The 13,767-nt window shown below is 38.9% G+C and overlaps 1 protein-coding gene across 3 annotated transcripts; it reads right to left on the bottom strand.

Annotated features, from left to right (window-relative positions):
* Nucleotides 1–2,479: 2,479 nt before the first annotated feature.
* On the bottom strand, nucleotides 2,480–13,561 carry hmgcs1 (3-hydroxy-3-methylglutaryl-CoA synthase 1 (soluble)). 3 transcript variants are annotated; one of them, XM_072658453.1, is made up of 11 exons: nucleotides 12,230–12,357; nucleotides 9,906–10,363; nucleotides 8,972–9,097; nucleotides 8,159–8,323; nucleotides 7,251–7,419; nucleotides 6,804–6,974; nucleotides 6,562–6,668; nucleotides 6,331–6,456; nucleotides 5,882–6,039; nucleotides 5,124–5,251; nucleotides 2,480–3,060 (listed from the first exon to the last, which is right to left on the bottom strand). In XM_072658453.1, exons 1-10 carry the CDS (start codon nucleotides 12,238–12,240, stop codon nucleotides 5,162–5,164), a joined length of 1,581 nt encoding a protein of 526 aa, XP_072514554.1. In that variant the 5' UTR covers nucleotides 12,241–12,357; the 3' UTR covers nucleotides 2,480–3,060; nucleotides 5,124–5,161. The 3 variants fall into 3 exon arrangements, with proteins under 3 accessions (XP_072514554.1, XP_072514555.1, XP_072514553.1); XM_072658454.1 differs by lacking the exon at nucleotides 12,230–12,357 and adding an exon at nucleotides 13,485–13,561 and having other exon boundaries at nucleotides 2,480–5,251; XM_072658452.1 differs by having other exon boundaries at nucleotides 2,480–5,251; nucleotides 12,230–12,356.
* Nucleotides 13,562–13,767: the final 206 nt, after the last annotated feature.

The raw sequence follows: 13,767 nt of genomic DNA, 5'->3' as shown, positions 1-13,767 counted from the left end.
TCCAGAACATCTTAAAGCAGCCGACACTCCATTCAGGACATCTTAAAGCAGCCGACACTCCATTCAGAACATCTTAAAGCAGCCGACACTCCATTCAGAACATCTTAAAGCAGCCGGCACACTATCCAGAACATCTTAAATCAATTTAATTTTATTTGTCACATACATAGTAATACACAGTATAACTTGCAGTGAAATGCTTTTTTTGACAGTCTGCCCACATCAAAGCTATTCAATAAAGATCTAAATTTAAACTTAAACTAAACCTTAACTTAATGAAATAAAGTGCAAAAGTGCAAAAGTACAAATAAATAAATAAATAAAATAAGTTACATTTAAGTTAAATTTAAGTTAAAAAATAAAATATAAAACTATGAAAATATAGAAATATAAGAAGCAAAAAATATACAGATGGAATAGTGCGTGTCTGTATATATATATATATATATATATATATATATATATATATATATATATATATATATATATGTATACATATGTACATATTTATCTGTATGTGAGTGTATGTGTGACTTAAAAAGAAATATTTGCATTATTGTCCGTAGTGAGTTGTCCGTGAGCCATAGTTGTGTATTGTAGTGAGTGAGGGTCCAGTTTGTGTATGTAGATACTTTGATTTAGTGTCCTAGTCCCTGTCCCCATTGAGGGCACGGATGGCTTGTGGAAAGAAGCTCCTCCTCATTCTCTCTGTGTTAGCCTTCAGGGTTCTTAAGCGTTTCCCCGAGGGCAACAGAGAAAACAGTCCATTGTTGGGATGACTGGGGTCCTTCACAATCTTCTTGGCCTTGGTCCAACACCGCTTCTTGTAGATGGACTGCAGGTCAGGAAACTCCATCCTAGTGATTCGCTCTGCTGAACGTTTCACTCGTCGTAGCGCTTGCCTGTCCTGCTTGGTGCTGTTCCCAAACCAGACTGTGATGTTCCCCGTGAGGATGCTCTCGATGGTGCAGGAGTAGAAGGATCGTAGTACCTTGGAGGGCAGTCTAAAGTCCCTCAGTTGTCTCAGGTGGTATAGTCGCTGACGAGCCTTCTTCGTTATGGTGTTGATGTGGCAACTCCATGACAAGTCCTGAGAGATGGTCACTCCAAGGTATTTGAAGCTTTCTACCCTTTCCACTGCCATTCCACTGATGTGGACAGGTTGATAGTGTTAAATGCTGAACTGTAGTCCACAAACAGCATTTTAACATAATTACCCCTCCCAGCATCCAGATGTGTCATCGATGTGTGGAGAAGGTGAGCGATGGCATCATCTGTGGAATGGTTTGGACGGTATCCATCCATCCAGCACATCTTACAGCAGCCGGCACAAATTATTAATAGTGCAGCGTCCTTATATATATATATATATATATATATATATATTCAAGGATTCTTCAGTAAATACAGTGGTTCTATACAGAACCACAAGAGCCCAAATAAACTTCTGAGTGCATAGCAGTGCTTCATATTTTGCTTAATCTTTTTGCTCTATATGATGCAGTAAAGAAGCAACCAGATCCATTTAAAACCTTTTAAAATGACAAGCTCAGGGGGTCTTCAGCTAAGACAAAGGTTTCATGTTTTCTTATATAGTTTCACAAAAATAGATCTTTGACTTGCTTGACAGTAGCAGAACCGTTTTTGGTACCATACAGAACCATTTACTAAAGCAGAACTCTGGATAGAAACCTTTTCTAATAAACATAGAACGAACGTTGGTATTTTCTATACAGCGGTTGTGTTTTAGTCTGAGATCTCTCCCAGACGTTTACACACAGCGCGAGCAGCGAGCCGGCCATGAGACAGCAATTTCAATTACTGACTGACTGACTGGATAAGTGAGTGAGTGAGTGACTGACTGACGGTCTGTTGAAAGGCGCGTGTGGACTGCCTCTCGTTTGCCTAGAAAATATTTTCTAGTACTGACTGTCTGACTACAGCAAGAATACATGTAATCTGAAGTAAACTCAAGTTGTGCTTGAAATACAATTGTGAAGAGGTACTGTGGCGAAGAAAGTAATGGCCCAATTACTTTTGAACCTGTGAAAACTGAGGTACAGCTGAGTGTCAACAGGTCTCTCCATCTTCATTTGTTTAATTTTAAATCCATTAATTAAGTACTTAAATACTTATGGACCTGATTATATATTAATGGCATTATTAGAAGCTGTCAGTTCTTTATATTGTGTCCAAAAGTCATGACAAATGGAAATGCTCCAAATTACTATATATATTTATTTATAAGTTTTGTTATAAGTGTGTGTACTACTGCTGTGTGCTCAGTGAGTGTCAGTGCTGAAAGACATATTCATCATTTCCTACAGAATACTGTAGAAAATACTGTTCCAACAGTATTACATAGTGGAAATGAACATTAATCACAAACTGACTGTGTACTAACAAATTTCCTCAGTTTACTATTAACTCTGTCTGAAAAATGAGGAACGAGTGAATGAAAACAAGGCGACAGCATGGATAAATGAACAGATATTTATTTCTCAGTTCATCTCAGTTCAGACATTCTTACATATTACATCTCTTTTATACAGCTTGTCCGCTAGAAAAGTGAAGCCTGATCAGACACCAATTTCTCTTTACATCTACAAATATAAATAATTTTACAGTTAGTATTGTACATTACTCACCAAACATTGGTATAACTGACTAATCTCAAAGAAACTTTGTTGTAAACATTAGCTGTTTCAAGTTAAAACCTTCTGATCTGTCCTGGCTGCAGAATTAAAAAGGAAAGTAGCTCTGTACATTATATTATTCAGAATCTCATCCTCTGTTTCGTTTTCTCTACATGCTTAGAATAAGGCTTTTTAAAGTTGAGCAGTTCACTGCAAGTGCATTTCTGTCCACAGTCCAACAGTTTGGTATAAAGACTTTTTGCATGGAAATGCAAACGACCACCCTTGCATCGTTAGTAACACCACGATTGTGTAAGATGGACGGATAGAAACACAAGTCCTCCTCCTCCTCCTTCTCCTCCTCAACATCCAGTTATATCAGTCAGAACTTGGTTGCAGCTTCAGATCGTTCACCTCACCTAGTCTGTGGCAAAAGATACTTTGTAAGCCCTTTTTTAAAAAAATATGTCATACAGTATCCTACAGAACCTTCCCCTGACACCACACCACGCACAGAAAGGCAGTTCAGCGTCAATGCGGTGCTGCAGCGGCCACTGCCAGGCACACTGCCAGGCACACTAAAGGGTATTAGGCTTGCTAAACATCTGCAGCTGTGATGGGTTTTGGGAAATGACCTGCTCTTTGGCAGTTTGGCACAACCAAAGGCGAGGGGCTCAGAAACAGACCGACCAAAAACAGATTAGCTTCTCTCCCACCCCCACACACACACACACACACACACACACACACACAAACACACAAACACACAAACACTCGCACACATACAGAAATACAAAAACAGACCACCTTTAGTTCAGAGGATTTGAACAAACGGTGTGTGGGCTGGAAACTAAAACTAAAACTCTTCAATTCTTTTGATTTGATCATGTCTGTGCCAAAACAAGAGAATGACATTATGATGCTAAATAATCTGAATAATATTTTGATAATGATACATCTGTCGTTCCCTTAACCAGTCCCTGCTTTAGTGGTCCCAAGGATGAGTTGATTCGTTTTCATTAACGAACTAATATTCCTTTCAGTCATCCTCTGGTGATCTTTACTGCTTGACTGTATTCTCTAACCTCATTTAAAGCAGGATCTTTTCTCAGAAAGAAACTCAAACAGGTCCTCATTCATTCTTTCATGAAGTGCTAACCATTTACATATCCTTGCTGCCACGCAAAAACCTTGTATCTCCAAAAGGTCAACTTTACAGGAGAAGGACAAAACAAAACCTTCTTAACTGTGATTGGAGATCAATATGAAATTTTATTAGTGATTAAGTAATTTTGGAGCATTTTGTATTGGTCCATTCATCATGAAATGTGGACACAATTCACAAGCTGCCAGATTCAAATTAGATAAAAAAGTGAAACACAGCAAAAATGGAGATAACAGGTTTTTGCATGACAGTGATAGGCAGCCATTGCCACGACAACAACTGATTGTGTCTAAGCTAAAATCAAGTAGCATTTGTACATTTCAGTTGTTGGTCACACACCACTGACTGGTCAAATGTAGCTGTGACGATTCATCCAATTCATTTCTGTCTTTATATCAGGCCAACTTTAACATTCTTTGATATTTTTAAACCATTGAATCAGGCTTCATAAGTGACTCCATAGTGCATGTCAGTGCCATGCAAATTGGCTTTTGCCCTCTTAAAAACTGGGAAGTACTAAGATTGGGGATAAAAAAAAACAAATCTCCAATAAGTTGACTAGGCTGACTCAGTTGCACCTAAGATGATATCCCTGACACTGATCATGATGACAAATAGGAGACTTATATATATATAAAAAATCATAAAAAAAAAACAAACAAACAAAAATCACGAGGTATATAGAAATCCATTGCTTATGCATGCATACAATTTTACAGAAACACCAGCAGTGTGGGGTGAGAAAGCAACAGCAGCAGCAGCAGCATTTGCTTACTTGGGTAGTGGAAAGAGAAAAACAACAATAACAACAAAAAGATATTAAAACAGCAGGTGAAAAATAAAAAGGCCTGCTTCCCTTGACTCCCTACTCTTCCATAGCTGGCCTGAGACTCTAAAAACCTAACGACTGAACATTCAGCCTGGCTTAATGCAAAGAAAAATGAGTTAAGCGTCTGAAAATCTTCTGATCATCTATGAAATCATTCCTCCGTCTCTGCATAGATCATCGGCTCCGAGCAGCAAAGATTATTGTAGAGTGTGTCAGCTTGTGTCCATTACTATCAGAAATCGTGCCAACAGTAGACACAACAGTGCCCAACACAAAGAAACATTATTATATCTCAACATCAATCCCAACCTGTGCCCAACAACTCAGCTTAAACACAGCGACTGAATAACCAGTCCTAATCAAGGAGCACTTAAAAAGCTATGTGTGTTTCACATCGTTCATTAATACAAATACAGGCCAAGGCAGACATTGTGCCTTGAGTACTTTTCTTGTTCTGCTTGTTCTTGCTTTTGTCCAGATCTCACATCCTCACCATCAACTGTGGTTACGTGTACCTCATAGAGGTCAACATTAGTGATCCCCATTACTAATGGCCACCACCTCAGGGGCAGCTGTGGAGGCTGGGATGCGGGGCATCTTCTTCACTGGGCTGGGGATGTGCTGCAGGAGAGAGAGGAGAGAGAGAAATGCAGATGCAATCAAAGGAGGGTGTAAACCTAGGATCTGACAGCAATTCCATTTGATTGCAGCTCTTTAGGAGATTCTGCATCATCACATCTCCAATTTGACGATTCGATTTGGTCATGTTGGTATGATTCAGAATTAGGTGAGCAAAAATGAAACAGTATTATCATGATGATTTATGCCTCAATGTGCTTTTATTAGTATATTGTGGATATTGTCTGCATTTAAAGACAACTTTTATATTAAAAAGAGGGAATAAATCATCATTTAGTGCAGTGAAGTGCTGATTTTAATACAGTATTTTAAAAATATTTTTTGATCAGTCCATTTTTTGTATCTCAATAAATTAATAAATAGTGATATGTATCTAATGTTGTAAAAACATTTAAGTATCATGATCAAATGTGCCACATTTTCGAACTTTTCGGGATTTCATGCTTGCTCAAACAGTGTGTGCATACATTACTGAAGATTATTACGATGAAATCTAACCAAATCTAAAATTTGAATCTCCACCGGCATTTGCATTAATACACCTCTAGAATAAATCTGTTATCCTAACGATTACCCTTTAGACACACAGTACATTTTATCTGACTTTCATACCTCTGTTGCGGTCACAGAGTCAACCAGCCCTGCCTCCAGAGGTCTGTCCTCGTCCTGGGAGCGCCTGACGTAATACCTGCGGTGTTTCTCATCCACACGGGTCAAGTACCACGTTCCGGGAAAGAGCTCATCCACAGGACCCTGGGGGATGTAGTTTGCTGTTGGAGTAGAACAGACATTAATGCTTATGTTAGTAAATACGGTCATTATCAGCATCTCTAAACTACATATGAAGTAAGTGGATGTGAAATTAGAGCAAGAGGCGTTTTTATAGATGCAAATAGAAAACAAACTGTGGCTTGAAAACCTTGTAACTAAGAAACAGTAACTTGACATATACAGTATACGTAAAGTTATACAATGCAGATAACATACACAAAACATCTGCTATTATTTCCTGTTATTTTCTTGTAAGTGTAACAAAATCTTAAAACTAAATGGTGGCAAACCTAAGTGATGGGTGTCTTCTCTAAGCTTCATATTGTCTGCGAAGACAGAAGGTGCAACTTTCCTCCTAGAGTCCAGTCGGGCCTCCAGATCTGACAGACTAGAAACAAGTTTATCCAGTGCAGAACCTAAAAGCACACACACATAAAACACACTTAATTCAGCACCTGAAATCACACCCATCATGACAAGAATCAAGAGGTGAAGTTTTGTTTGTGTGCATTTAAACTCACCAGGTGTAGCATCCTGTGTGACTTTGATAGAGTAGAGAGTTGCAGCAAAGCCTGAGCCGTAAGAGAACACTCCAATTCTCTGTCCTGCAACCTGCTGTGCAGTATGTCTGTAAAACAGTCATAAGACTTTAAGTTTAATATTTTAAACTTAGGTGCAACCAATGCAGAACTATGGAATTATGGATTACACAGCCTTAATGGGAAGGCTGTTTAGCAGATGAAACAGAAACTATGGTACATACTGTGCTAGAACTGAAGCCAGGCAACCATACACAGATGGTGTGTACATATTGCCATTCTGGTTAGATATGAGGAGAGAAGCCTTGGTTTTCTGATCAAACATCTCAGCACTGGCTTTCATGAAGGCCTTCTCGACGTCTCGGTCAAAATAAGTGTTCTCAATCTTCACATCCCTTTAAATTAAAATAATAATAATTATTATTATTATTATTAAATTTGCATTTTAAAATTTCAATTGTGCACAATGGTGAAACTGGTTGGCCTGAGTATGCACATTTTTAACCTTATTGCCATTGAAGTCATTACAGTAGGCCAGACATCAAAGCAACAAAGATTACAGGCTGCTCTTCAAAGGACCAGAACTTTTAGCACACTCATAAACCAGGGTTCCACTGGAAACAGCACTTCTGCATGAGCCATATTCTCCTCTTTAATAGACAGATACTGACCTGAAGGCTTCCAGGCCACTAAATGGGCCATTTTCTGTATTGGGGTTGGGATGAGACAGAAAATCGTTGAGCAGGAGGCGAGCCAGAGACTTCTGGACAAGTTTACAGTAGGGAGAGTGGAAGACCATGTAGCCAAATTCATCCAAACTGAAACGCCTCTCAAGACCCTCTGAAATTAACACATAAAGACTGAACTATAACAAAACTGAACAAAGAAATCATGTGTAGAAACTGTGCAGTGTTAACCTGCAGTAATTGTAGGTTATCAAGACAGTGCTTAAGGACCTTCAATCACTTCATGTTTTCCTGTCATTTTTGTACTCCAAACACACTTAGGTCAGTTCTATAGACTGGAGGTTCTCAAACTCGACCTTAAAGGCCACCAAATTAGGATATGCTAAAGTAGAAATGGTCATGTTTATTTGAATACATGGGTAGTCCAACTAATCTGTAAACAGGTTTTGACTGAGTGCTCGATGTATAACCTCAGTGAACATAGGGATGTAAAACAGCTCATGGTAAGGTCATGGTCATTGATAAAGAAAAGAAGCTTCTTCTCCCATTAGTCTCTGGTATTCAATTAAGGACGTTAGTTTTTTACTCATAACAATGTCAAATGTTTTCTTGTTGTTTGAGTATTAAAATACTATTGAAGATACCCAAATACACATCCCCACTCGGAAGATGCACTCCTCTTAGGACAAGTTACAAGCTGTATTCACTTAAGTTTAAGCACCGACCATGAGCTGTTAAACCTGCTTAGAATACTACTGTGACATGCAGGAACAGCCTAAGCCCACTTTACGACTTAATGGAGTTAGTAAGGCAATGCACTGCGCTGTGAAGGCTGCAATGTGTTTAGAGGCACGCTGGCATATAAACTGCTTGTGCAGGGATTGATTACGCACCTCTTTGCCATTGTGCTTGAATCTTATTACGGTAGACGGAGTAGCATCTGTCTAATGCACTGAGGTAGCACTGGATGGAAAGCTTGCCATCCACCACGGGGTATTCAGATACCATGTCAGGCTTGTAAAAATCATATGCATGCTGCATGTGGGTGCCTCTCAGACCTGCAAAAGAAAACAAACATTACTCATTATTATTATTCTCATACATACATACACATACATATACATATACACACATACATACATATATATATATATATATATATATATATATATATATATATATATATATATATATATATATATATGTGTGCATTGAAAATGGTCAGCTAAGTAACTATAATCAGTGTATGACAATGGAAGTCAATGTGATTGAACTATGTGACAGTAAAAATGACTAAATGTTAAGCAACTAATTTGACATTTATCAAATTCAACACAATAATGGTAATCCAGCTGAAACTAAACATTTTGCTACAGCAGCCTAATTCAGTTTTCTAAACAAGCTTTTAGATATGACTGCTCTAGAGGGCCTCTCACTCAAAAGTGTAGACTGTCCAATAGGAATGCCCCTCAGCCCTCCTCCTACTGGACAGGCAGGACTCTGGGCTTGAGTTATCTGACTAAACTCTGGTTCAAATCTTGCTTTGTGAAATTTCTCCTCTGGTATGTTATCAGTGTTTAGACACAAACAAAGTAGGAAGTCACAGCAATGTGCAGACTGACCTTAACTGTTTTGTAAGCTCACTCAACAATGATAGTGGTGCAAGTGTGCCAAAGTTCATGACAGCTGTGTGTACGGCCACATACCTCGATCAAATGCCAGCGGGGAATTGGGCCCTACCAACATGGCCACTGCTCCAGCCCCACCAGTAGGCCTGGCGCTGCCTGTGGCATACACAGCAATGTCTCCAGCCACAACCAGAGCGTAGCGACCTGTAGAGGGCAACCAATAAAAGTCACGCTTAGAAAAAGGATAAATAAACACAACATCAAATGCAGGGGAAATGTCACATGGTTGGTCAAACATACAAGCAGGACCATATCTCAGCATGATAAGCTTAAACCTTTGGAAATACACAGTAAATGGTGTGACGTGAAACACAGTGTCGTTAGGCGTAAACATAGGCCTTATTTTGCAAGAGTCTCCTTACGAGTAAAACTTGCTTTATGGCTAACAAATTTCTTTTAATGAAATCTGACGACACTGTACATTATGGGGGCACTAAGCGTGAATTTTATGGCTTTCTTCACAGACAAATTAGGTGATAAACGTTTTTATTAGCTGTTGAAAGAAACAAAGACTAGGTGTGTAACAATCTATGAAAAAAAAAATTCACATTAAAGTGCTAACAGCATTGTCTGAATACCAAAATCTGAATCACACACTTTTAGTAATAAGCTACACTCCTCCCATCTCTAGTCTTAGTGGCAGACTCAACAACATGAATACAGCATTAGTTTTACTACATAGATCAAGTTTAGTTCAAATTGTTTTGACACTTGAATCCAGTATTAAATTGCGGGCTAACAAATAACAAAGACATTAATAAAGTATTTGGTGCAGTACTGCATACAGATCTTATATTAATTTAAAATCACAACACAGACTGGACACAACAAAAATAAAAGGGATGCCTGCCGATCACACATTAGGAGATAAACCCTGGCCCTGTATTCTAATTCCAATCCAATCACACAACCCTAAAAGTACAACTAGAATGTGCGGCAAAAGAATACTTACCATCCCAAGAGCTGGACTCCACCCAGTTGACTGCATTGAAAAGTGCAGCAGTGCCTCCATAGCATGCATTAGTTGTGTCAATGCCTTCCACATCTGTATTCCCAGACTCCTCGAACAGCTGCATTAGTACCGTCTTCACAGACTTCGACTTGTCAATGATGGTCTCTGTGCCCACCTCTAGTCTCCCCACGCTGTCATATGACAGGCAGTTTCTCTCCATAAGCCGCTGCACCACAGTCAGACAGAGAGAATTAATGTCCTCACGGTCGGAGCAAAAGCCCATCCGTGCCTGGCCGAGCCCAATGGTGTACTTTCCTGCCCCGACGCCATCAAACTCCTCCAGTTCTGCCTGATCCACATACTGGGAGGGAATGTAGACCTCCATCGCGATGATGCCCACGTCTTTAGGCCAAGTGGCCACATAGCTTGCAGGTACAGAGCCAGGCATTGTGAATGGACTGTGGAAAAATAATGATCAGCCAGTGATTAATGTTCTTAAGTTACAAAATGACACGACAACACAAGCAGGCAAGGCAAAAGGGTGGCAAAACCTGCTCTGAAGGCTTTATTTGGAAGACTGAGTAAGAACTGTATTTGCATGTGAAGTCCCTCTGTAAAAGAACAGACATGTTTAGGCCTGCAGCACACGTCATCTGTAACTGGATTAAATGTTTAATGGGGTAAAGGTCAAAAAAGCTGGTGTGCTGATGAACTTTCACCTACTTACACACACATCACATCAATCTGTCCAAAAGAGTGACATGGACTTTGCACTATGCTTTCATAACATGGAAAAAATAATAATAGTAAAAAAAAATAAATAAAAAAAAAGAAAAAAAAAAAGGGGGGGGGGGGGGGGGTTGAGCAGGCATTTAGCACTTGCGATGTCAACAGCTAATATCAGAAAACTAATAGCTTACATTAAAAACTAAATATTAGCAGAGTTAGTTTAGCAGTTTACCAGCTTCACAGTTTCACAGACGTAAAAAAAAAAAAAAAAAAACGCTAAAGGACGAAAAATGGTGTAAATAGTAGTTTACATTTCTTGCAAACAATAAATACACTATTATTTAAATAGCCAAGACAACGCAACCTAGATGAACTTGCAGATACAACTAAATGTCCATTAAGTCTTCCCAACAAACCTGATTTTACACTATAGGATAATGTCACTTCCAAAACTTACAGAAAAGTCTGAGGTTGCAGAATCACTTCTCTCACTCAAAAAAGCAGCTGTGTGAGATGTGTGTGTGTGTGTGTGTGTGTGCAGACTGTCAGACTGTCAGTGAGTCTTGGTTAGGGTCATTAGCTGACCTTCCCGGGCTGGCGAAGGACCATCCCCTCCCCTAATTGGCTTACAGTAACCTTGCTAAGCTAAGCGAAATCTTACAGCTCTACTAACAAAGTGAGAAGCTTGTTTTAAGACTGACCAAGATGTGGGAACTACATTATATATATATATATATATATATAATGTATATATATAATGTATATGTATGTATATATAGCTATATATGTTAATATGCTAGTCTTAACACTGTAATACATCCTGAATGTAGACCTAAGCTAAAAGTCTGGTTGGCTTATTACATCAAGCCTCTGATCCACCTTAAATGGTTCCGTGGTTAGCTAGCTAAGCTTCAAACAAGATAAAACAGACCAAAGAAGACAACATTAGGCAAACATTAAGCCTCGTCCACTTTTAATAAACATAGCTCAACTTACAGCATTCATTATTAGTAGATAATTGATAATGTTAGCTACAGATCAACAATCGATCAGGCAAGTACAAACTAGCTAGTGCTACCCTTACTGACCTTATCTCACGTGAATAACGTTGAGGTATTAGCTAGACATTAACGGATTGACTCCATACACCAGCTTAATATTCCAGAATAACATTATTAATAATCTTAGAGTAAAATATAGATAGCTAATAATATAAAAATGTTGCCCAATCGTTGATTAACAGCAACGTGTCCGTTTATAAGCGGTCCCCCTTTAGCTACACGTTTACACTCAAATTTCAGACTTGTCTTCTTCCTAAAGACAGTAAATGTGTTCTTTGCTTACACACCAATATTTAACTACTAATAAACTGTGTGTTAAACCTCAGAAACCGAGAGGAGGAGCGAATCTGTCAGTGATCAGTGAGCTGTATTAGCTAGCTCGTTAGCCACAATGCTAGCTAAGGTTGCTAGGAGGAGCTGCTGGTTTCACTGAACTACCCGCCTCACACACATCCGCTCGGTGAAACTCAGACTCACATGTTCACCAGTTCAGTTTTCTGACCTGAGCTCAGTTGATCGTCTCGCCACCCTTACCTTACAATCATATAGCAGTAGGTGACTGGGAGTGTGAAGAGAGAAGCCGCTGCCCCTTGCCGCAAATCATAAGGTCAGTGACGGAACGCAAAGCGGACGGACTCACTTCCGTAGAGCACCTCGGTCCAACGCGTGTTCCTCTCACAGGAGATTCCCTGTAGTGCACTGACCACTGCCCAGCGTTCACCCCAATATCTACATGTACCCCAATATCTACATGTACCCCAACCTCTAGATTAAGTCTAAGATTAAGATATTATCGTATCTAATTGATTATTGTTTTAATTGCATGCAATGTTTACACGTTTCTTAATAATAATTGTTTTTTTTTTCTTTTAATTTGATAAATGGTCGTCCCATTTTAACAAAATGCTAGATGTAACTATACATAACGTTCAATCTCGCTCTTTCACCCACGTGGTTTAATCTATTTAACATTTTTTCTTCATATTTATGCATATTCATATATTTTAAGGCAAGCCCAGAGAACATATGGGACCAAAGAAAGGCAAGTTAAATATGCAGGTTGTAATATGTACATTAACTGGTAATGATTATTTTATATTTATGAATGCTGGCAGCAGACCTTTCTATACACATGTAGACTATATGGACACAAGTATTGGGACACCTGCTCATTCACTGCTTCTATTAAATCAAAGGTATTAAAGTAGAGTGTATCCTGCTTATGTTGGAGAAACTGTCTCTACAGTCCAGGGAAGGCTTTCTACAAGATCTTTGGCACATTGCTGTGAGGATTTGATTGCATTCAGCATCAAGAGCGTTAGTGAATTCAGGATATTGGATGATCACCACCCCACCTCATCCCCAACTCCCCAACTCATTTAAAAACATTATAAATTAAACTGATGGCACTGTTCATTTATTTATTTAGCGTGTAACCCAATTGAAATCAGTCAAATGTAAAGTTTTGTAAAGTATAATACAAGCAATACTATTGCAACTGCACACTTATGAGCCTTAAAGTTTATTTTTCTAATAATTTAAACTACACCATTTAATATATATTTTTAATATACATTATTTTAATATTTTATATAAAATTGTTATTAATAAATCATTTGCACAGTTAAACTGTATGCAACTAAGAAGCTCTGAGGTTGAACGTGTATGTGACTTGTGTGCTTGTGGCAAAAACTAGTACTTATTAACTTAAAACTAATAAAATATTGCATTTAAATAAAATTAAAAAATATTTAAAGTTATTTTGCAGATGTGATAAGACCGCACTCACCTGTACAGGTTGTCAGAGTTTCCCAGAAGTAAAAGACGTAATCACTAGGCTTACTGTAACCTAATGACACCTAATGCTGGTGGGTAAAGACTCGCGAACTGCCCACTACCTGTTTATATACGGAAAGCTGGCTGTACCTGAGTGATCTACCGCAGCTTCACCGAACGCGTTTCCAGCGTCCAATCACCGCAGAGCACCGGAGTTCTGAGGTCTCTGTGCGCTCTGCCCTCTTCACGCCCCGGCCAATCAGAAAGCGTGTGGTCGGTCCTTGCTGCCAGTGGTT

The sequence above is a fragment of the Salminus brasiliensis genome, chromosome 16 (assembly GCF_030463535.1).
Source record: "Salminus brasiliensis chromosome 16, fSalBra1.hap2, whole genome shotgun sequence".
NCBI lineage: Eukaryota > Metazoa > Chordata > Actinopteri > Characiformes > Bryconidae > Salminus > Salminus brasiliensis.
This window is presented reverse-complemented; position numbering and strand designations above follow the sequence as displayed.